The 21,338-nt window shown below is 67.0% G+C and overlaps 3 protein-coding genes across 3 annotated transcripts in view; 1 reads left to right on the top strand and 2 right to left on the bottom strand.

The window, feature by feature from the left end:
* The window catches only part of EMIHUDRAFT_110861 (hypothetical protein), a gene marked incomplete at both ends in the record, with an annotated part of 4,916 nt that extends 399 nt beyond the window's left edge, over window positions 1–4,517 (bottom strand). Inside the window, 8 exons of the mRNA XM_005787537.1 lie at window positions 219–401; window positions 498–1,025; window positions 1,158–1,371; window positions 1,605–1,750; window positions 1,889–2,011; window positions 2,140–2,394; window positions 3,633–4,298; window positions 4,389–4,517. Of these exons, the coding sequence (XP_005787594.1) occupies window positions 219–401; window positions 498–1,025; window positions 1,158–1,371; window positions 1,605–1,750; window positions 1,889–2,011; window positions 2,140–2,394; window positions 3,633–4,298; window positions 4,389–4,517 (2,244 nt within the window). The remainder of the gene's footprint in view (window positions 1–218; window positions 402–497; window positions 1,026–1,157; window positions 1,372–1,604; window positions 1,751–1,888; window positions 2,012–2,139; window positions 2,395–3,632; window positions 4,299–4,388) is intronic.
* Window positions 4,518–10,361: 5,844 nt separating this feature from the next.
* On the top strand, window positions 10,362–12,801 carry EMIHUDRAFT_110859 (hypothetical protein; the record flags this gene model as incomplete). Its single annotated transcript, XM_005787536.1, has 2 exons — window positions 10,362–11,671; window positions 12,270–12,801. The coding sequence occupies 2 exons, from the start codon at window positions 10,362–10,364 to the stop codon at window positions 12,799–12,801; spliced, it is 1,842 nt and encodes a 613-aa protein (XP_005787593.1).
* Window positions 12,802–15,873: 3,072 nt separating this feature from the next.
* On the bottom strand, window positions 15,874–17,337 carry EMIHUDRAFT_79465 (hypothetical protein; the record flags this gene model as incomplete). Its single annotated transcript, XM_005787535.1, has 1 exon — window positions 15,874–17,337. The coding sequence occupies one exon, from the start codon at window positions 17,335–17,337 to the stop codon at window positions 15,874–15,876; it is 1,464 nt and encodes a 487-aa protein (XP_005787592.1).
* Window positions 17,338–21,338: the final 4,001 nt, after the last annotated feature.

Raw genomic sequence — 21,338 nt, 5'->3', positions numbered from 1 at the left:
GGGGGGGGGGGGGTCGCCCGGCGACGGCCGCGTCGCAAGTGCCGTTGATTGCGGCGCGGAAGGTGGACACCTGTGGGATGGATTGGGCGAGGCTCAGCCGAGGCTCAGCCGAGACACAGCGAAGCTCAGGCGAAGGGCAGGCGAAGGGCAGGCGAAGGGCAGCCGAGGGGCAGCCGAGGGGCAGCCGAGGGGCAGCCGAGATTGCGGGAGGCGGACACCTCGGGCTCGAGGCCGCGCGAGCGCATGAGGCTGAACATCTCAGCCACGCGCTTGAGGTCGCCGGCGCGGCCGAGCGCGCGGATGGCGGTGTTGTAGTTGACGACGTTTGGCTCCACGCCGAGCTTTGGCATGGACTGGACCAGACCGACCATCTCGGTGTGCTTTGCGGCGCGGTCGCACGCCTGCAGCAAGTCTAGGAAAGGTCTAGGAAAGGTCTAGGAAAGGTCTAGGAGAGGTGTAGGAAAGGTCTAGGAAAGGTCGCACGCCTGCAGCAGCACGTTGTACGTCGCGACGTCGGGCGCCACCTCGAGCGAGTACATGCGCTCGATGAGCGAGAGCGCGCGCGGCAGCTGGTTGTTTGCCGCGCAGACGGAGAGGGCGGTGGTGAAGGTTGCCACGTCCGGGTGGAGCCCCATGCCCTGCATCTCGCGCAGCAGCGACATGATCTTGCCGTCCTCGCCGCCGCGCGAACACGCGTTGATGGCGAGGCCGTAGTGCACCGCCTCCGCCTGAGGTAACGAGTGGCCACACTCCTGAGTGACGGGCTGGCTGATGGCGAGGCCGTGGTGCACCGCCTCCGCCTTGAGCTCGAGCCGCTCCATGCGCCGCAGCAGCTGCACCGCCGTCCGCCAGTCGCCCGCGCCTACCAGGAGGGCTCCGAGAAAGCTCCGAGAAAGCTCCGGAGAGGTGCTGGCCGCCGCCCGCCGCCCCGCCGCGCCGGAGCAGGCGCGGAGCAGCGCGGCGTACGAGTGGGTGGTCGGCTCGACGCCGCCCTCAACCTCCATCTCGCGCAAGATGGAGAGAGCCTGTGTGGTGGCCGCGAAAGGTCTAGGAACAGTCTAGGAAAGGTCTAGGAAAGGCCTGTGTGGTGGCCGCGAGGCGCGCAGTGGTGATGGCGACTCGTGACTCTCGTGGCTGACAATGCCGGGCCGCAGGACCTGCGGCAGCCGCGAGGCGCGCGTGCACGCGATGAGCGCGGAGTTGTAGCAGAAGGCGTTCGGCTGCAGCCCGTCGGCGCGCATCTTGTCGAGCAGCTGCAGCACGTTGCCGACCCGCCCGTTGCGCGCGCAAGCAGACATAGCGTTGCCGTAGCTCAGCACGTCGGCGGGCACGCCCGCGGCGCGCGACTCGTCGAGCAGATCGAGGGCGCGCCTGGGAGGCGGTGCAGCAGAGGCGGTGCAGCAGAGGCGGTGCAGCAGAGGCGGTGCAGCGGAGGAGGTGCAGCGGAGGCGGTGCAGCCCGATGGGTGCAATGTGTGTAGCCCGAGGTGTGTTGCCGATGTAGAGGTGTGTAGAGGGTGCGCAGCCGAGGTGTGCGGCCGAGGTGCGGGGAGAGGTAGCCGAGGAGGAGTCTCGACAGGCCGCAATCTCCCCACGTCTCCCCACATCTCCCCACATCTCCCGACATCTCCCGACATCTCCCCACTCCCGCGCCTCCACTCGCCGAGCAGGTCGCAGGCGCGGAGGGCGTGCTTGTACGCCGTCTCGTCGAGCGGGAGGCGGAGCCGGACCGCCTGCGTGTCGAGGCGAGCCTCTCGGCAGGGGGTGGGGGTGGTGTGGTGTGTGTGTGTGTGTGTGTGTGTGTGTGTGTGTGTGGGTGGGGGGGGGGGGGGAGCAAGCGGGCGGGGGGCCGGCGCCTGCTCGGCGCCTCTCCTCCGCGCGCCGTCCACCCGCTTCGGCCCGATGCCGCCAGAGAGCGCGCGCATCAGCGTGTTGTACGTGCGCATCGGAGGGCGCAGCGGGGCGGACGGGTTGGCGACCTCAGCGCGCAACACCTCCCACACGGCCTCCACCTGTTCACGCGCCACCAGGCCCCGTAAAGGCAGTGTCGGAGCCGGGGCGTGGTCCCCTCTCCGACACGCGGCCCGCCATCTCTTGCTGGTCCGCCTATCCCAGACGCCCCGAGGTGACCCGAGGGTACCCCGAGGTGACCCCGAGAGGACCCGAGAGTCGCCTTTGAGCACGCGCGGAGGGCGCACTCGAGCGCGGCGCTCGTCGGGCGAAGGGAAGCGGCCTGCATTCTCCCGAGAAGGGCGAGCGCCTCCTGCCACCGCGCCTTTCGGTCGCACGCGCGCAGCACGCACTCGAAGTGGTGCGGCGTGAGAGGCACGCCCGCAGACTCGAGGTCGTTGAGCATCGCGGCGCCGACTTCCCACACGCCTCGTGCGGCGGCCGCCTGCGGGAAGGGTCCAGGACGGGTCTAGGAAAGGTCGCCGACTTCCCACACGCCTCGTGCGGCGGCCTTGACGGTGGCCCAGCCGATGGTTAGGGGTAGGGTTAGGGTCAGGGTCAGGGCTAGGGCTAGGGTCAGGGCTACGCGGCCGCCTTGACGGTGGCCCAGCCGATGGTTAGGGGTAGGGTCAGGGTCAGGGTCAGGGCTAGGGTCAGGGCTACGCGGCCGCCTTGACGGTGGCCCAGCCGATGGTTAGGGGCAGGGTTAGGGTCAGGGTCAGGGTCAGGGCTAGGGCTAGGGTCAGGGCTACGCGGCCGCCTTGACGGTGGCCCAGCCGATGGTTAGGGGTAGGGTTAGGGTCAGGGTCAGGGCTAGGGCTAGGGTCAGGGCTACGCGGCCGCCTTGACGGTGGCCCAGCCGATGGTTAGGGGTAGGGTTAGGGTCAGGGTCAGGGCTAGGGTCAGGGCTACGCGGCCGCCTTGACGGTGGCCCAGCCGATGGCCGCGTCCGGCGGGAGACCCGCCTGGTCCCACTTGTGAGCGAGGCGGAGCACCTAGTGAGGAGGAGGGTCCGAGAAGGGTCCGAGAGGGTCCGAGAAGGGTCCGAGAAGGGTCCGAGGAGGGTCCGAGAAGGGTCCGAGGAGGGTCCGAGAAGGGTCCGAGGAGGGTCCGAGGAGGGTCCGAGAAGGGTCCGAGGAGGGTCCGAGGAGGGTCCGAGGAGGGTCCGAGGAGGGTCCGAGAAGGGTCCGAGGAGGGTCCGAGGAGGGTCCGAGAGGGTCCGAGAAGGGTCCGAGGAGGGTCCGAGAAGGGTCCGAGAAGGGTCCGAGAAGGGTCCGAGGAGGGTCCGAGGAGGGTCCGAGGAGGGTCCGAGAGGGGTCCGAGGAGGGTCCGAGAAGGGTCCGAGAGGGGTCCGAGGAGGGTCCGAGAAGGGTCCGAGAGGGTCCGAGAAGGGTCCGAGGAGGGTCCGAGAGGGTCCGAGAAGGGTCCGAGGAGGGTCGGAGGAGGGTCGGAGGAGGGGCAGCGGGGCAGCGGGGAGGGGGGGGAGGCGGGGAGGGGGGGGGAGGCGGGGAGGCGGGGAGGCAGGGGGGGGGGAGGCAGGGGGGGGGGAGGGGGGGAGGCGGGGAGGAGGTAGGCATTCGCCTTCTGGTGCTCTCCTCCGAGCGCCGCTTGCGTCACCGCGTCGTGGAGCGCGCCTAGTGCCCAGGCTGGCTCAGTAGACCTAGTGGGTGTGTCACTTTCCACCGTACGGGTGTTGAATTGGCTAATGGGTGTTTTGGGGATGCTCGTGCTCGCAAGCGCGCCATCCTCCGCCGAGAGGCCAGCCGGTGCCCCGTCGTACCAGGTCGAGTCGAGGTCGGCGCTGCCCCGCCGGTAGCCGCCAGTGCCAGTGTACCTGCCCTCGCCGCCGCCCCGGCCGCCGCCGCCGCCGCCGCCGCCGCGCCCCCCCCGCCCGCCGCCCGCCGCCTCGCGCTCCGCCGACGCAAATAGGTCGTCAACCCAAGACGCCCCTCCTCCCCCTCCCCCTCCTCCTCCTCCCCCCCCTCCTCCTCCGCTGTCGGGCAGCGAGTCGAGCCCCTCGGCCCACTTCATCATGGCGGGGTCGCCGCCGCCGCCGCCTCCCTCCGGCGCGTCGAGCCCAACCCTCCCCATCCCCTCCAGCTCGCCCAGCACTGCGTCGAGATCGTCCGGCCCGTCCCACCCCGCGCCCGCGTCGAAGAAGAGGTCCGCCTCGGCGTCGGCGTCGAGCGCAGGCGGCGGCACGTCGAGCAGGTCGCCGAGGTCGAGCTCGTCCGCCTCCTCGAACTCGAAGCCGCCCTCCCCGCCACCTGCCGTAGCAGGCGCCGCCTCAGCCTCGAGCAGCCGCGTCCGCAGCTCGTCGGCTTTGCCGCTCGCCGGCAGCCCCGCCTCCTGCGCGGCACAGGGCCGGTGAAGGTGCTGCTGTACATGCATCGAGAGAGAGAGAGATAGAGACGGCCACGCTGGTCTACTCGAGCGCACCTTGCAGGCCTGCTGGAGCTCTCGGTACGACATATCGCCCGCGGCCACGTCGAGCGTCACCGCGGCACGCGCGAGACCGATGGCCGGCGCGCGAGTCGGCGACCAGCCGATGGAGAGGAACGAGAGCATGTCGACGGAGGCCTCGCTCACAGCGAGCTTCCCCGTTCGAAAGAAAAACGCGGGCCGCCGGGCCAAAACAGTTGGAGCTCGCCGCGCGGCCGCGGCAGCCTTTGTGCGAGTTCTATCGATTCATCTTATTCTCAATCCTCCCACCACAGCACCACCCCAGCACTGACCACTGCCCCCGCCCGCCCTCGCCCGCTCGCCCTCTCCCGCCCGCCCTCGCCCGCCCGCCCTCGCCCGCCCGCCCCCGCCCCCGCACTTGCACTTGCACTGCACTCACACTCGCGCTCCGTCCCTGCTGCCCTCATCTCAATCTCGGCTCATCTAAAGAGGCTTCGGCCACCGGGCTTCGGCCAACGAGGCTTCGGCCAACGAGAGGCTTCGGCCAACGATATTATTACTGCTCCGCTCAGCGCCGCGAGTCACAGACAGACAGACAGACAGAAAGCTCGGCCAAAGCCAGCGCAGCGCAGCCGCCCGAAAATGCATTTCGATCCCCATCGATCGCGCTGGCGCTGGCGCTCGCACCGCCTCAGATCACCTCCGTCCGTCCGGGACAGAGCTTCGCATTGCACGCGTGCGTGACAGTCGCGCTCCCAATACGATATACGTGCATCACTTTTGTGACAGGTCTCAGACTTTGAGCGGCCATATCTCGGTAACTATTGATGGTCCACCTGAAAACTCTTCGGATTTGGAACGGGGGCCTCGACTGGTGACACCTTCATGCGATTTTCGTTCGCCCATGCGCCCCCCCCCCCCCCCCCTGCCCAGCGAGAGTTGTCCGGGACTCGCTCGAGTCCGGGACGCCTCCTTCTTATACCCTTTGTCTGGGACTCGAGTCCGGGACGAAAACGCTCGTAATGGCAAGCCCAACGCAACGACGCGTGCGGTAGCTCCTCCGGCATGTGGACGATGAGGTTGCCGACGTCGTGCCCCGCGCTCGTGATGGCTTCTCGGATGGTGAACCGTTCGAGCCCTTGTTGCACGAGCCCGCGTAGCTTGCGCTGTCCGCCTGCCCAGCTGACCGTTCCGTCTCTCCTCTGTGGCCCGTATGCGATCAGGGACGCCTCCCGTAGTTTGTAGTTAGTTTAGGTGCCCCATCTCCGCCTTGCCCTCGGTGTACGTCAGCGAGCGGCTCACAAACGGGTCGGCGCACGGCACGCGGCGCTCGATGTGGAAAGGGATGGCCTGCGCGTCTGGACCCTCCGCGCGAAATCGCTAGTGGTGCTTTGTGGGAGTATATTGTACTTTTGAGTAGTATTGGGTACGGTTCCCGAGAGACCGCGCGCGCGGGCCGCGCGAGCGCGCGCGCGTCAGATGAAGCGGCGGCGCCGGAGGTCGCATAGATCTAAGAGAAAAATAAAGTTGTTTGTGTTGCGTGAAAAAACGGCGGAGTTTCACGCCAGCTTGCCTGGAGGGACGCTTTGGAGGATCGCCAGCTTCTCTCTCGTTCGCCAAAATGGCGACGGCGTCCACGACAGCCGTCGCCCAGCAGGCCGTGGACACGACTCTCGTCTCCTTGATCGACGACCACCTGACGCACACGTTTTCATTCCTCAAGCTCGAAGACCTCATCCACGCGAGCTCGGCGTGCAAGCAGTTTGAGGCGCTGATCAACAACGAGCGACGCCTCTGGTCTCACATCGTCTTCCCCAAGGCCGCCTCCAAGGTGATCACAGACTGCCAGCTGGCGGCCCTACTCACACGCGTGCACGCCAAAGAGTGCACGACGCTGCTCCGCCTCCACTTCAGCGACATCAGCGGCCGCGGCCTTCTCCCTCTGTGCTCGGGTGCGCTCATCACCCTCGATCTGCGCCAGACACACGGGCCTTGCGCGCACTACCCAAATGAGCGCACATACTGGGACGGCGAGGCGCTCGTGACGCTGCTGACGAGCCTCGAGGAAGGCGACACCGCAGGCGGCCACGGCATTCATGTTTTCCTACCCACAGTCATGGAGCCAGACAGCGTGGGCCACCCGTGGGTGCCGCTCGTGTCCGACGAGGCGACGGAACGGCGCATCAGGGGCACAATGCTGTCTCTGAAGGCGATGGGACAGCAGGCGTGCTGCATGTGCGACGGCAGCGACGAGGACTCCGCGTCAGACAGCGGCGCAGCCGTCGAGGAATGCTCGGTCTGCCTCAAGACCCACTGCACAAGCTGCGCCGGCTTCTACTTCTGTACGGCGTGCTCGTTCACCGCCTGCGAGGCGTGCGCTACCGACCTGCCCAAGAAATACTCCTGTGACAACGGAGATCAGTGCCGCGGGATGTGGCGCTGCGATGTCTGCGAAAACATCCCGGGGACTTGCTTCGGCTGCGGAGGCAAGTTTTGTGACAGCTGCGGCCGACAGGACGACGAGACGCCTGAGGCCGAGTTCTACTGCAAGCGCTGCGAGGCCGAGTACTGGGAAAACAACGACTGACATGCGCACGGCTCGCGATCCGAGGTAGTGGACTCGTCGAGAGACGTCTCTCTCGGAGTCTGGCTCCGGCTTCACACCTTCACTTGAGCAACTCTCCATATGCGTCTCCATGGCCGGAACGGAACCGTCAGCGTTTCGCCCGGCTGGTGCGTGGTGGTCCCGCGCGGTTTTATTTTGGATCACAGAACACTTGCGGAGAGCTGTGGTGGAGAGTTGTGGGGGAACGCCTCCTTTCCAGAGATTTTCAGTGTATGTAGCTCTTATACGTACATTCCCGGAGGAGGACTGCTGTAGTGTGCTGACGGGGTTTGCGATTTTCCTTGTATGCTCAAGGTACAACGCCCCAGGGCCCTGCAACACGTAGGTACCCCCTATTTTCATCTTTGTTCGCTACGCTGCGCGGCCTGGGGATAGGTAGGTAGCCGTTAGCAGACCCCCTATCTGGCAAGGAGCCGGAACCCGAGGCGTGAATCCTTTAGGATTCTCGCCCGCTCTGCTGAGGGGAGGGGACGGTCGACTGGGCCGGTCGCTCGACCCGATTCTACTCTACTCTCAGTCTACCATTCATGGACAATAGTGTCTGTGACGGCGGTCACATTCACAGCGAGGTCAGTTCACAGCCGAGCAATCGATCCTGACACGCTCCACTTTCAGGGCTCGCCGCGGCTCGAGCAAGGTCAATGGCGATCGGCATCTTGCCAGCTGTGGCTTGCCCGTCTACCGCTACCGCGCCTTCAGATACAGTCGCATGATACAGTCGCAGAGAGGCTTGGCTTCGCTCAGACGTCATTCGTGCCTTGCTGGCGCGTGCGGTGCCATGCTTTCCTGCGGTTCTCTACGTTTATCGTTTTTGTCGGTGCGATTGCCGTGGTGGCGGTGGGTGCAGCCGAGCCGAGTGTCGTCGTTGACGGCACCGAGCTCGTCTTTCGACTGCCTCGCTTCCTCTACGGGCGCGGGGACCCGTGAGTCAGCGCACAGTCAAAGTAACTGGTGTGCGTTGAATGTCTGTTGTCGTAGCCTGCAGGTGGCGGGCTGCTGCCGACCGACCCTAGGCTCCCGTTCAGCTTTCTTCCGCGTGTCGCATGGCCGTGGATGGAGGTATGGGCGAGGGTCGACCTCACTCGCCGCCGTTCATTACGGCAGACGCGGTCGGCCCCGTCTCGACAACCCTCAAGGGCGGGGGACGGGCCACGACATGCCGCCCTCCGAGTAGTTATGGAGGTATGTGGCGCCGTCAACACGCTCCCGAGTAAGTCGGTGTGACTGGGAGCGCCCCGCACGACTACCCGTCCTAAATGGGGATCGTGGTGTTCGTGTGGGGCAACAGGCGAGTGCGGCGCGCTCCACGGTCAATCTCTGACCCTTCGGCCCGCGTGGCGTAGGGCCTGAGAGACGGCCGCCGAGGATGTCGGGCGGGTTCGGTTCGGTCGAATGGACCTGTCACTGATGACACCGGACTCGACTGGGGCGTTGCCGGAGGCGATGGCGGGAGGGCACTCGATGGGCCCGCCATCGACCACTGATGGGAGATTGGCGCGTGGGCCATGGTTGTTGGGCGCGTGGGCCGAGGTGGTTGGCGCGTGGGCCAAGGGTGGACGAGGATGGCCAAGGCTGGCCGAGATAGGCCGAGGTTGGCCGAGATCGGCCGAGGTCGGCCGAGGTTGGCCGAGATTGGCCGAGATTGGCCGAGATTGGCCGAGATTGGCCGAGGTGGGCCGAGATCGGCCGAGGCTGTCCAGAGATCCGCCGAGAGCGTCCCTCACTCGCCTCTTTCTGTGTAGGGACTTTGAGTAGATGCTTGACTAGTCTCACGCTCGGATTCAGATTCAGAGAGATCCACTGGCTGCTACCAGACCAGCTCTGGGCGCACGCCAGATGGGCAGGTTGATCGATCCACTCGTGGTCGATCTTTCAATTGCCTTGCGCGACGCATGATTTCGGCCGATGTCGTCGATGGGGCAACAATGGTCGATTGACGACACGGTCGGAGTAATGCTCTTCGACGTCGAAGCAGCAGACCGTATGGGCAGGATCATCAACTCGCTCAGTTAAAATTTGGGTCACGACGAAGCAGCAATCAGGTCGGCAGCTGCTATCGTTTAAGTCGACAGTGGCAACGGTGTTTGACACTGTTGATGAGTGCAACTGTGGCGTGCTTGCCACCCAAGCGAGTGTAGGCCCGACTCGCGTCGGGTGCTATTTCCTCATCGTCATCGCTACGGCGGGGGCGGGGGGGTTTTACCGGAGCACCGGACTACTCGCTGGGATAGTTGCGAGATCGGTCGATAATCACGATCGGTCTCTCGGGCGCATGGTCGTGCGACGTCAGCGACTCAACCGCCAGTTGCCATCCCTTACCTTGGAGGTGATTCGAGGAGGTCTATGCGTGGGGTTCAGCTGAGCTTAGGCCGTTCCGGGCATCGACCTTCCATCATACTACCTCAAAGGTCGAGCGTGGGGAGGCTCAGCAGCCCACCACAGGGAGGTTTCGTCAGTCTCGGCGTCGCATCTGCCGCGCCGAGATTCGACGGACCGAAGGGGTAGAGGCTAGCGCTCTCGGTCGAGAGAAGCGCATTACTCAAGACAATGATTACTACATCATGCACGACCTCGAGCGTGCAACGCCGCACAGTGCTCAGGGTTCGAGCAGGTGCAGGCGAGTGGAGGGGCCCCTGGCAGAGGAGGCGTGAATCCTTTAGGATTCTCGCCCGCTCTGCTGAGGGGAGGGGACGGTCGACTGGGCCGGTCGCTCGACCCGATTCTACTCTACTCTCAGTCTACCATTCATGGACAATAGTGTCTGTGACGGCGGTCACATTCACAGCGAGGTCAGTTCACAGCCGAGCAATCGATCCTGACACGCTCCACTTTCAGGGCTCGCCGCGGCTCGAGCAAGGTCAATGGCGATCGGCATCTTGCCAGCTGTGGCTTGCCCGTCTACCGCTACCGCGCCTTCAGATACAGTCGCCCCTCCCGCCCACGCCGGCGACTGTCTGAGGTGCAGTTGACATCTGGATGACTGCGCATAATGGGGTTGACCCGCCGCGCAGCAACCCGATGTTCACGATTTAGGTTTCCGTCGAGTGACGAGTCTCGTCCGAGACGTCTAGTCTCATCCCGCCTCGTGGCATACCTGTTCTAGTGTGTCATGGGTGTCCCAGTGGTGTTCTCGTGTGTGGGGGAGGCTCAGCAGCCCACCACAGGGAGGTTTCGTCAGTCTCGGCGTCGCATCTGCCGCGCCGAGATTCGACGGACCGAAGGGGTAGAGGCTAGCGCTCTCGGTCGAGAGAAGCGCATTACTCAAGACAATGATTACTACATCATGCACGACCTCGAGCGTGCAACGCCGCACAGTGCTCAGGGTTCGAGCAGGTGCAGGCGAGTGGAGGGGCCCCTGGCAGAGTGCACGTGGACTGTGTCCAATGCCAGCGGCAAGCGGTCCCGTCGCGAAGGTCCGGCGTAAGGCCGACGCGCCCATCGCTGGCAAACACCGCACTGCGGCCACTAAGGGCAAACGCCGCAACGCCGAGTCTTCCACTGACGGCAAGCGCTGCAAGGCTGATGCGGGCTGCCGGGAACTCGCGGCTGGCGCTGCCGCCTCGACTGGCGCTGCCGCCTCGACTGGCGCTGCCGCCTCGACTGGCGCTGCCGCCTCGACTGGCGCTGCCGCCTCGTCTGGCGCTGCCGCCTCGTCTGCCGCTGCCTCCGCCTCGCCTGCCGCTGCCTCCGCCAGCTTTTCGTCCCTGCCCCTGCTGGCGACACTGCGGCTCGCCCTTTCCGAGTCGTTTCCGTTTGAGCAGCTGACTCCGGTGCAGCAGGCCACCATTCCGGCCGCCCTCGCCGGCCGCGACGTCATCGCGCGCGCGAGGACCGGGTCTGGTAAGACCCTCGCCTTTTTGCTGCCCGCGATCCAGCGGGTCGCGGCGGATCCAGACCAGCCTGGTGTGCGGGCTGTCCTGGTCTCCCCCACGCGCGAGCTAGCCACCCAGACCGGCGCCGTGTGCGAGGCGCTGCTCTCCCACATGCCCCGCGTGTCGTGCCGCTGCGCCGTGGGCGGGACGAGCGTGCACGGCGACGTCGCCGCCTTGCGCGGCTCACTCTGCCCCGGCATACTCGTCGGCACGCCTGGCCGGCTCAACGACCTGCTGTCGGGCGGGCACGGCGCGGCGTCCGCCTTCGGCCGCGTCGCCTGCCTCGTCCTCGACGAGGCGGACCAGCTCCTCGCCCTCGGCTTCCGCCGGCCGGTCGAGGCGGTCGTTGCCTCGCTCCGGAGGGCTGCCCACCCGGCGGCGCCTCCGTGGCAGACACTCCTCTTCTCAGCCACCCTGCGCGGAGACGTGCGCTCGCTCGCCGCCGCCGCGCGTCGCGGGTGCGCGCCGCCGACGGCGGCGGAGGACGACGACTTGCTCGTCGCCGACGCCATCGGAGCGGAAGCGCCGACCAACGCGGCGGTCGAGCAGGCCGTGACGGTCTCCCCGCCGGCGGCCCTCGCGGCGGAGCTGGTGCGGACCCTGCTGGCGCTGCGCTCGGACCCGGCCGCAAAGGTGATTGTCTACGCCGGCGCCGCGCGCCTCGTCTCCTTCCTCGCCGCGCTCTGCCGCCGGATGGGGCTCGGCGGCTCCGCGCCGCTCGAGCTGCACGCGCGGCTGCCTCACGCGGAGCGCGCGTCGGCGGACCGCCTTTCCTCGCGGCGGGAGGGGGGGGGGGGAGAGCAGCGTCTCTTCACACCGGGGTGTGCGCGTGAGCAGGTGGACGCCGCCTTCCGCGCGAGCGAGGGCGGGCGGCTCTTCCTAGAAGCACTTGGAGCGCTTGGAGTGCAGTGAAGCAGACTCCGTCTTCTTGTACCCCAACCCACACTCGAGAGGACACGGACAGCTGTATTCGACTGTGTTCAGCCGTGTTCAGTCGTCTTCGCCTCCCTCGTAGTCACCCGGTGCTCTGGATTCACTGCACAGCACCGTCTCCCCGCCCTGAGGCTGAGAGGAGAGAGGAGAGAAGGGGGAGAGGAGGGTGTGCTGATCTCGGCCGAGCTCGCGGTGATGGCGTATTCACCTCGCAGGCTCCTCTTCTCCTCGGACGTGTCTGCGCGAGGGCTCGACTACCTAGAAGCGGGCAACGTGTTCATGTATTCCAACTAGCGCCCGAGAGGACACGTATTCGGCCGTATTCGACCGTGTTCCGCTGTATTCACTGTCTTCCTCCCCGTTGTCTTCACGCGGTGCTCTGAATACGCTGCACAATGCCGTCTCCCCGCCCTCATGCCGGCGTATGCACCACCACGTAGGCTCGACTATTCACACCACGCAGGCTCGACTATTCACACCACGTAGGCTCGACTACCCCGACGTGACTGCCGTCGTCCAGCTCGGCGCCCCGCCCGACCGAGCGACGTACATCCACCGCTTGGGCCGCACCGGACGCGCCGGCGCTGCGGGAGTCGGCCATCTGCTGCTGGCCGAGAGCGAGGCGTCCTTCCTGACTTGCTTGGGCGGGCTGCCGCTGACGCGAGCCCCGCCGCTGCCGCCCGCCGCCGCCGCGCTCCTCGAGCCGCGGCTGCGCGCGGCGCGCGGCGCGCTCCCCGCGAGCCTCGCCCAGGAGGCGTACGCCTCGCTGCTGGGGGTCTGCTCGGAGCCCGGCTGCTTGCGCCGGCTGCGCTGGAGCAAGGAGGACGCCGTGCGCCACACGAACGCCTTCGCCGCCGGCGTGCTCGGCCTCGCCACGCCGCCGCCGCTCGACGCCGCGGCGCTCCAGCGGATGGGCCTCGCCGGCGTGCGCGGCGTCGCGGCGAAGACAACGTCGCTCTCGTGCTTCTCGGTGGCGGGTAACGCGCCGCGCCACAAGGGGCGCTGCGACCTCGGCTGACGGGCGTCGCTCTGGGACCTGGGGTAAGTTGGCCGTAGCCCCGGCAGGCTGGCCCCACCTAGCGCAATGCGCCGCGACCGATATGTGAGGGGGCGGCGCCCTCGGTACGATGCCGCCGTCGCCACGCAAGATCCTAGTGCGATGTGCAGTGCGATTTGCATTTGGAAATCACGTGTCTTCTTTGCAAAAATCGCCGTGTTTTACTGCGAGTGTCTCCGCTCAAGTGCGTCCGCTCTCCGCTGCGGGACCTGGGGGTCCACATAGACATAGACCACACCACACAGATCACAACCGTCGCCTCATGCGTCACCCCGCGCCCGGCCGCGCTCCGGGGGGCCGCTCCCCCGCGTCGATAGTAAATTGACTCCGCCACGACATATAGGTCGCAGCACCTCCCCCCAAATTTCTATGTGAATCCTCCCGCTCTCGCGCGCTACCCAACCACGGCAACGCGCGGCCACGATAACGCATACCTTAAGGTAAGGGTATTGCGTGCGCGTACCCGTAGCCGTACACAACTCTACTGTATCACATGAAAACCTCTCCGGAGTGTCTCGTCGAGAACATCTCTCTCGAGAGATTCGATCTTACGCCCGCGCGCGCCGCGCTGAGGCAGCGCTCGTGCGCACAAGAAATTTGGAGTCACAGCGACCGTGGCCTCTCAGCAGCGCTCTCTATGTAGAGCGCTCCTGGGCCGCATCCGCCGCCATCCTGGCTGCAACCGCCCTTGCCATCGACGCGACCGCAGCGGCACCCCTCGCCTCTGCAGCAGCACGCCTCGCGTCTGCAGCGGCCCTCGCCTCATCCAGCGCCGCCTCGGCCGCCGCCAGCGCCGCCTCGGCAGCCGCTAGCGCCGCCACGGCCACCACCTCCTCCGCCTTGTCCGCCTCTGCCTCCTCCTCCGCCTCGTCCGCCTCCGCGTCCAAGCGCACCGCCTCGGCCACCGCTGCCGACGCCGCTGCCTGGCTCTCCGCCGTGATGCCGAGCCGGATCCTCTCCTCGTGACACTTCTCGAGAAGCCTCATCATTTTCTCCTCCTCGGCCTTCTTTGCGGCCTCGGCTGCCTCCGACGGCGACTCGGACTCCTGCGACAGCCCAGCCGCGCCCGCCCCGCCGCCCTTCTTCTTCTTCTTGCCCTTCTTGCCCTTGGCGCGTTTCTCCGCCTCGACCTCCGCCAGTAGCTCCTCGGCGTGCCGCGCCGCCTCCTTCTCCTCCGCCGCCCTCTGCGCCGCCCTCTCCGCCGCCCCCGCAGCCCACGCCGCCTCATTCGCCGCCTTCTCGGCCGCCGCCTTGGCCGCCGCATGCTCCTCGAGGGCGCGCACGCACTCGGCGAGGCCCTGTTGCTTGGCGTACTGCAGCGCGGTTGTACCCTTCTCAGTGCACAGCGTCATGTCAGCGCCCGCCCGCAGCAGCTGACGCACGACGGCGGGGTAGCCGAAGGCGGCGGCGAGAATCAGTGCTGTGAAGCCGTCGTTGGCCTGCAGGTTGATCTGCGCGCCGTGCCGGACCAGCGTGTCGACAACCCGCTCGCGGCCTTTCGCGGCGGCCTGCATCAGCGCAGTGTTGCCGTTGCTGTACTTCTGGTCGATCTCCGCGCCGTGCCGCAACGCCAGCTCGACCAGCTTCTCGCGGCCGTTCCCGGCGGCGAGAACCAGCGCGGTGCCACCATCGCTCTTCTGCAACGAGATATCTGCACCGCGCCGCAGAAGCGCCTCGGCTAGCTCCTCGTGGCCTTTGGCCATTGCGACCATCAGCAGCGTCATGCCGCTCGCACACGAGCCGTCATTAAAGGTGTACTCGAACGTCGACCCGCCCGCCGCCGTCGAGCCACGCCAGCACCGGCGTCTCGTCGCCTCGCTCAGCCGCTAGCACGACCTCCTTTGGCACTGCCTCGCTGCCCGGCGTGGCCCCCGCGCCCTCGCCGCTCGAAGCAGAGGCCGCAGCACTGGCGCCCGCCGCCGCCTCGCCTGCGGGTGCGCCGCCCGCCCCTGCGCCGCCCGCCTCGGCCGACAGCGCCTTGATCCGAGCTGCCGTCACCTCCCCGAGATACGTCCTGACGGCCTCGTAGCACTCGGTGTGGCCCTTCTCCTTGGCAATCTGCAGCGCCGTCCTGCCGCCGCTTGAGCGCAGCGTCATGTCAGCGCCCGCCCGCAGCACGCGAAGCACGACGGCGGGATGGTTGTGGATAGCGGCCCCCATCAGCGCGGTGCCGCCGAGACTGCTCTGCAGGTTGATCGCCGCACCGTGCCGGATCAGAGTGTCGACAATCCGCTCGTAGCCTTGGTAGGCGGCCTCCATCAGCGCAGTGACGCCAAGCTTGTTTTGCAGATTGACCTCCGCGCCGTGCCGCAATGCCAGCTCGACCAGCTTCTTGTGGCCGTTCACGGCGGCGAGACCCAGCGCATAGTAGCTGCCGGCGCTAGTCAGCAATGAGACATCCGCACCGCGCCGCAGAAGCGCCTCGGCCAGCTCCGCGTGGCCATTGGACATTGCGACCATCAGCAGCGTCATGCCGCTCGAGCACGAGCCGCCATCAAAGGTGTACTCGAACGTCTCGTCGACCCGCCCGCCGTCGTCGAGCCACGCCAGCACCGCTCCCGATTGGCCATCCTTGGCGGCCTTCCGAATGCTTGCAGGGACGTCGCCGCCGCCGCGCGTCGACGGAGGAGGCTCCGCGGACGTAGCCGCCGGATTTTCTTTTTAGCGCTGGGAAACTGGCAGGACCGGATTTTGGGGCGGATGACGAGACGCGTCGCCTCGCTTTGGGGTGGCTGATGAGGGGCGCCGTCCCGATTTGGTCCACACTCTGTCACTTACCCCTTACAAGAAAACGAGAACACCTTATCAAAGACTCAACGACAAACGCGTGAAACGGCTGGCAAGCGTGCGCGCGTTGCCGCGTTGCCCACACATTGCACATAGATAGGGCAAGCAAGCGAGTCCAGCCGCCTTTGGGGCAGCATCCAAGCCAGCGCGGCGGCAGTGGGCAGAGCCAACAACAGTCGTGGCGGCCCTCCGCTTTAACGCCAGTGGGAACGACCATCTTTTGATTTGTACGTACCCCCTCTCCCCCTACTGAACCCCCTTTGTAACTCTATTTGGGCCGCGTCGTGGAATTGACATGCGCTTCGAGTATGCAACGAGAAGATCGCGCACATACTGCTTGACGGCGCGTTTCGAAAGATGCTGCTTGACAAATTGTCGTGCGTTCGCTGCTATGTTTTTGGCGATAAGCGGCGACTGGCGCAAGCACTCGGCGGTAGGGAAAACATATCGGGAAAGAGAGCCAAGTGCATTCTCGGCAGGGACAAAATCGTGGTGTGGGCGAAGCAGTGGGTAGAAGAACTCGTACCAGTCCGTGTTTGTGACCACAGGAACTGAGCCACAGGCGAAGAGGTTCTTGAATCGGTTGGAGTAGGAAGGCCAGGTACCACCCCCCGGAGAAAGCAGGTACTGGTAGTGACATGCGTCGCTGCGGCCTTGCCGCTCTGGCCACGTGGGGAGATCGCATTTTTCAACTCCCCCTCTGAATCCGATGGCTTCGGTAAGAAGCCCGGTCATCATGGAGCCATTGGCGGTCGCAGCGCCTAAGCACCAGGCGGAGTTTCGATATGTATTTCTGGTGCCCACGAAATGCATTTTGGGTATCCGCTGCGAGAAGTCCTTCTCAGCACTCAGCAAGAAGTGCTCATTGCGTTCGATAAGGTCCCAGAATTCTGGGAAAGTGTGGTCTGGCAGCAACAGGATGCGCGAGTCCTCCGATCTGCGAGAAGCCATGAAGATTGGAGCGCGGCGAAGCTCCGACCCAGATTGCACAGGAGCCCACTCTTGTTCCGGAGCTAAATCTGAGAACAAGATGATGAGGTCAGCATCGGGCAGCGGCGAGTCCCGGTGCACCTCCCGAAGAATCTCAAGCACCTGCGCTCTTCTTCCGATGTCACTGCCAGAATTCAGAACGCGCATGCCTCCGGCCCGGATCGTCACCCTCGCTGACGTCTTCTGTTTGGCAACGCTCCAGGCAGCGTCGACCATTTGACTGGTTATATTCGCGTAAGGTGCCATCTGCCAGCGGATGACTTCTGCGTACGAACGCATGCCCACGGGGAATCTCTCTGTCACATCGTGCCTCGTTTTGAAGCGCCCAGCCTTGCCCACCGGTGTCCAGTCGATTCCGTCCCATTCCGGTCGCTCTGTGGGATTGCCGCGCTGGTTTGAGAGAACGCCCTCCCAAATGGAGCGATTCGCACGTTGCAGGCAGAGTTGAAGTTTGTCACTCGCGCCGTCGACGCATCTGGGGGCACCAGCTGGCGCGCAAGCGTCTGCTGGCGCGGCGGCGGACGCACGTAGTCCGAACTTTGGAAATCGGCGGGCGCTGGTGTTCGTGCCGCCGCCGCCGTCGCCGACTGGAGCTTTTGCGGGTGCCGCCGTCGTGGCCGCGGCTGCCACGAGAAGGAGAGCGACGGCGGACATACACGTACACGTGTGCGTGCGGCGCATCGGTTCCTCCTTGCCGCTGCCCCCGCGAGACACACGCATCTCGAAAAAAAGCGGCGGAGGCGGCGCTTGACGACCTTGCCTTCTTGCGGACCCACCACGGCGAGGTGCTGACAGTCGTCGACGGCAGACTGGACCGCTTCGCCGTCCGCCTCGGCTTCACGCAAGGCGGCCTCTTCTCCATGCTGAGCTTCTGCATCGCCGTCTGCTTCCTCGTCCTTAAGCCGCTCAAGGAGAGGTACCCGGAGGTTGTACCGAAGTGCATCGCCGACGACGCCCACGCGCCGACCGTCGTCCGCGAGGTCGCCGACATCGAACGGGCGGCGCAGTGGTGCACCGCCTACGTCAAGCTCTCGGAGCGAGAACTCAACCTCTCCGCGAACGCGCGCAAGTTCAAGATCCTGCAGTCGCGGAAGTGGCAGGACACGGAGCTTGACGTGGCACGCTTCATCAAGCTCTTCCCGTCGCAGATGCACGAGGGAAAGCGCAAGCGGCCGACGGTGTTGCGCGACGCGCTCCGAGTCAACGGCGTCGGCGTGGGCTTCGAAGCGGCAGCGCGCACCGACATCGCCATGGACAAGGTGCGGGCGCACGAGATCAAGCTGCGGGTGCTCGAGAAGCTCACGCCGGCGCTCGGGCGGCAGACGGCCGAGCTCCTCGGACGCTTCACCCTCAAGGCGTCGACCGCGCTCAACCACGTCGCCCGTGGCTGCGAGCCCTCGGTCACACGTGAGCCGCTCGAGTACGCGGGCGAGACGCAAGCGCAGCTCTTCCGCACGCTCACCGCCACCAGCCCCTCCGAGATCCGCGACGTGCAGCACGACGCCAACCCCGCCGGCCCGACGGAGCGGCGGTGCGAGGAGGCGATGCACCTCTCGCAGCGGAATGGCGGCTTCGGCTGGGCGCACCCACGACTCATCGCGCCGGCCGCTTCGACCGGGCGCGTGCTGGCTCGCGGCGGCACGGACGGGCAGAAGGAAGAGGCCGCGGCGGCGCTGGGGAACCTCGCTCTCAACGCCGACAACCAGGTGGCGATCGCGAGGGCGGGCGGCATCGCGCCGCTGGTGGCGCTGGCTCGCGCCGGCCCGGACGGGCAAAAGGAGGAGGCCGCGAGGGCGCTGCAGAACCTCGCCTACAACGCCGACAACCAGGTGGCGATCGCGAGGGCGGGCGGCATCCCGGCGCTGGTGGCGCTGGCTCGCGACGGCACCGAGAAGCAGAAGAGGTGGGCCGCGGGGGCGCTGTGTTACCTCGCTTGGAGCATCGCCGACAACAGGGTGGCGATCGCGAGGGCGGGCGGCATCGCGCCGCTGGTGGCACTGGCTCGCGGCGGCACGGACGGGCAGAAGGAACAGGCCGCGGGGGCGCTGGCGAACCTCGCTTGCAACGCCGACAACCAGGTGGTGATCGCGACGGCGGGCGGCATCGCGCCGCTGGTGGCGCTGGCTCGCGGTGGCACGGACGGGCAGAAGGAGCAGGCTGCGCGCGCGCTGGGGAACCTCGCTTGCAACGCCGACAACCAGGTGGTGATCGCGACGGCGGGCGGCATCGCGCCGCTGGTGGCGCTGGCTCGCGGTGGCACGGACGGGCAGAAGGAGCTGGCTGCGAGGGCGCTGAGAATTCTCCTACAATAACCTCAATAACCTCGCGGCGGCTATGAAGGACCTGGGGTACGGCATGACTCGTTCTTCGGCGGGTGGACGGTCTTGAGAGAGAGAGAGAGAGAGAGAGAGAGAGAGAGAGAGAGAGAGGGAGAGAGAGAGAGAGAGAGAGAGAGAGAGAGAGAGAGAGAGAGAGAGCTGCCTCCGTCGCACAGGGCCCCAAATGATGTGTGGGAATAGATTTGTTTCACTCAGGGCACAGGGGGGTCACAACTACCGAGTCCCACGTTCAAGACCAGGACGGCGGCAGTGCTGGTGCTATCACGGGCATGATCAGTGGAAAGTGGAGCGGGTGGTACGGGATAGTAGAGCAGGCGCTTTGTGGGTGGCGGGTATGTACAGTGGGCGGCGGCGTTGGGTGGCCGGCCGAATCGTTAGCGGAGCTCCTCCCTCAAGCTCGATCACGCATGACGCACGTTGAGTGACAACGGTGACGAGCTTCTGAAGCAGGCCAGGTTGCCGGAGCACCTCCAACTCGTCCTCTGAATCAGACAAATCATTTTGTCGGCGGACTTGTAGTTCAAGACAATGTCGGCGCCATGCGACCACCGCCTCAAAAGTCACTTTGGCGGGGTCGACGGCGCCATGCGACCACACCGCTTTAGTGAAGATTTCTTGATCCCCTATCAACCCTCCCCACGCCGAGGTCGTGCCCGAGGTCCACGCGCAAGTCGGCGAGCGCGCTCATCAGCGCGACCAGAAAGGCAAAGGTCACGCAGAATGCTTGCGCTCCGAGAAGCAGCCGGCGCGGCGCTGCTCCTGCAGCTCGCTCGGCTCCTCATCGTCGACTCGGCCCGCCGCGCCTCTCTTCCTCCCGTCACCGCAGTTGGTCTGCTATGCTACTCTTTTGCGGCTGCGGCGGCCGCGCTCGGCGCCCTTCCTCCCGCGAGCGCTGCGACGCTGGAGCCATCAGCCTTGGCAGCGTCGCCCGCACGGCTGCTCGCCTCGCTGCTCCTCTACCGCTCGCTCGCGGGCCTCGGCTGCCACCTCTGGCTCTGGCTCGCCGCGTGCGAGCGGCTCGAGCCCGCTCTCGGCTCGCGCCGGCTGCTGGTTGTTTTGCTGCTGTGCACTGGCGGCGCCGCCGCGCTGGCCGCCGCGACCGTGCCGCCCGTGCAGCGCCGCTACGCCTCCTCCCTCGCGCCCGCCACGCTCTTCGCCCTGCTCCAGCTCTGGGCGCAGTCGTCGCCAGAGTCGACCGTCACGCTGGTCAGTGTGCGGCTGCAGACTCGCAGGCTGCCGTGGGCTCTCCTCGCGGCGGTGGCGATCCTGGACGGGGTGACGGCCGCCCTATCGCCGCTCCTCGGCATCGGCGCCGCCGCCATCTACCACGCCCTCGTCGGCCTTCCGCACAACGCAGTGCTGCCTCCTCCGCCGCCGCCGACTCCGTCGCTGCGCCGGCAGGTCGCCGGCGAGGGAGACACGACCACGGAGCACGCTTCCGGCGCCGCCGCCGCCGCCGGCGGCGGCGGCGGCGGCGCGAATGCGGCCGGCGTCGCGCCGGACGAGGCCGAGGGTGGCGGTGGGACCCGCTCCGGGCGGGTCGCCCAGGCGGCGCTCATTGCAGTGGGGGTGGCGCTGCTGCTCGGCGAGGGCGGCGGCGGCAGCGGCGCCGCCGCGCGGCTGCAGGCGCAGTGCGGCGTGCTGAGCTCGCTGGCGGATTTGACCGAGCCGCTCACGGCGCAGCTGGTCGCCAACTTCACCGCCCTCCGCCTCGACGCCGCCGCGGAGCCGGAGGGCGGGGAGCGGGCGTTCGAGTGGCTCGCCGCGCGCTGGAGGCTGCTCCCTCACGGCAGGGCGGCGGCGGCATACGCCGCGCTCGCGGAGGGGGGCGAGGAGGCGGCGGAGCGGAGGCAGGCGCTCTACGAGCAGCAGCTCGCCCTCCCCCACCCCCACAGTACCCGAACCCACCCTCCCCTACCCCACGGTACCCGAACCCAAGGCGCTCTACGTCGAGCAGCTCGACCGCGAGGTCTCCGCCCTCGTCGCGGAAGTCCTCCCCACGCTCGACACCAACTCGGCGCAGGAGGACGACGAGGCGCCGCCCCGCCCGCCCCGCCCGCCCCCCCGCCCGCCGCCGTGCCCGCCGCCGCGCCCGCCGCCGCGCATGCCGCCGCCCGCCGCCGCCGCCCGCCCGCCCGTTGCCGCCCGCTCGCCTTTGCCGCCCGCCGCCCGCTCGCCGCCGCCGCTGGCTCTCGTGCGCGCGGCGCGGACACGTCGTGGACGTGGCTCCCTCAGGTGCTCTCGCTGCTGCTGCGCCAGCTCTCGTACCCTCCCGAGCTGCCGAGCGAGGTGCGCGCGGCGTGGATGCGCGGCGTGGGCGCGTGGCGCGCGACGCGAGCCTCCCTCGAAGCGAAGATGGAGGCGTTGCGCAAGCTGCTCGAC

Source organism: Emiliania huxleyi (genome assembly GCF_000372725.1).
Source record: "Emiliania huxleyi CCMP1516 chromosome Unknown EMIHUscaffold_141, whole genome shotgun sequence".
Classification (NCBI taxonomy): Eukaryota; Haptophyta; order Isochrysidales; family Noelaerhabdaceae; genus Emiliania; species Emiliania huxleyi.
This window is presented reverse-complemented; position numbering and strand designations above follow the sequence as displayed.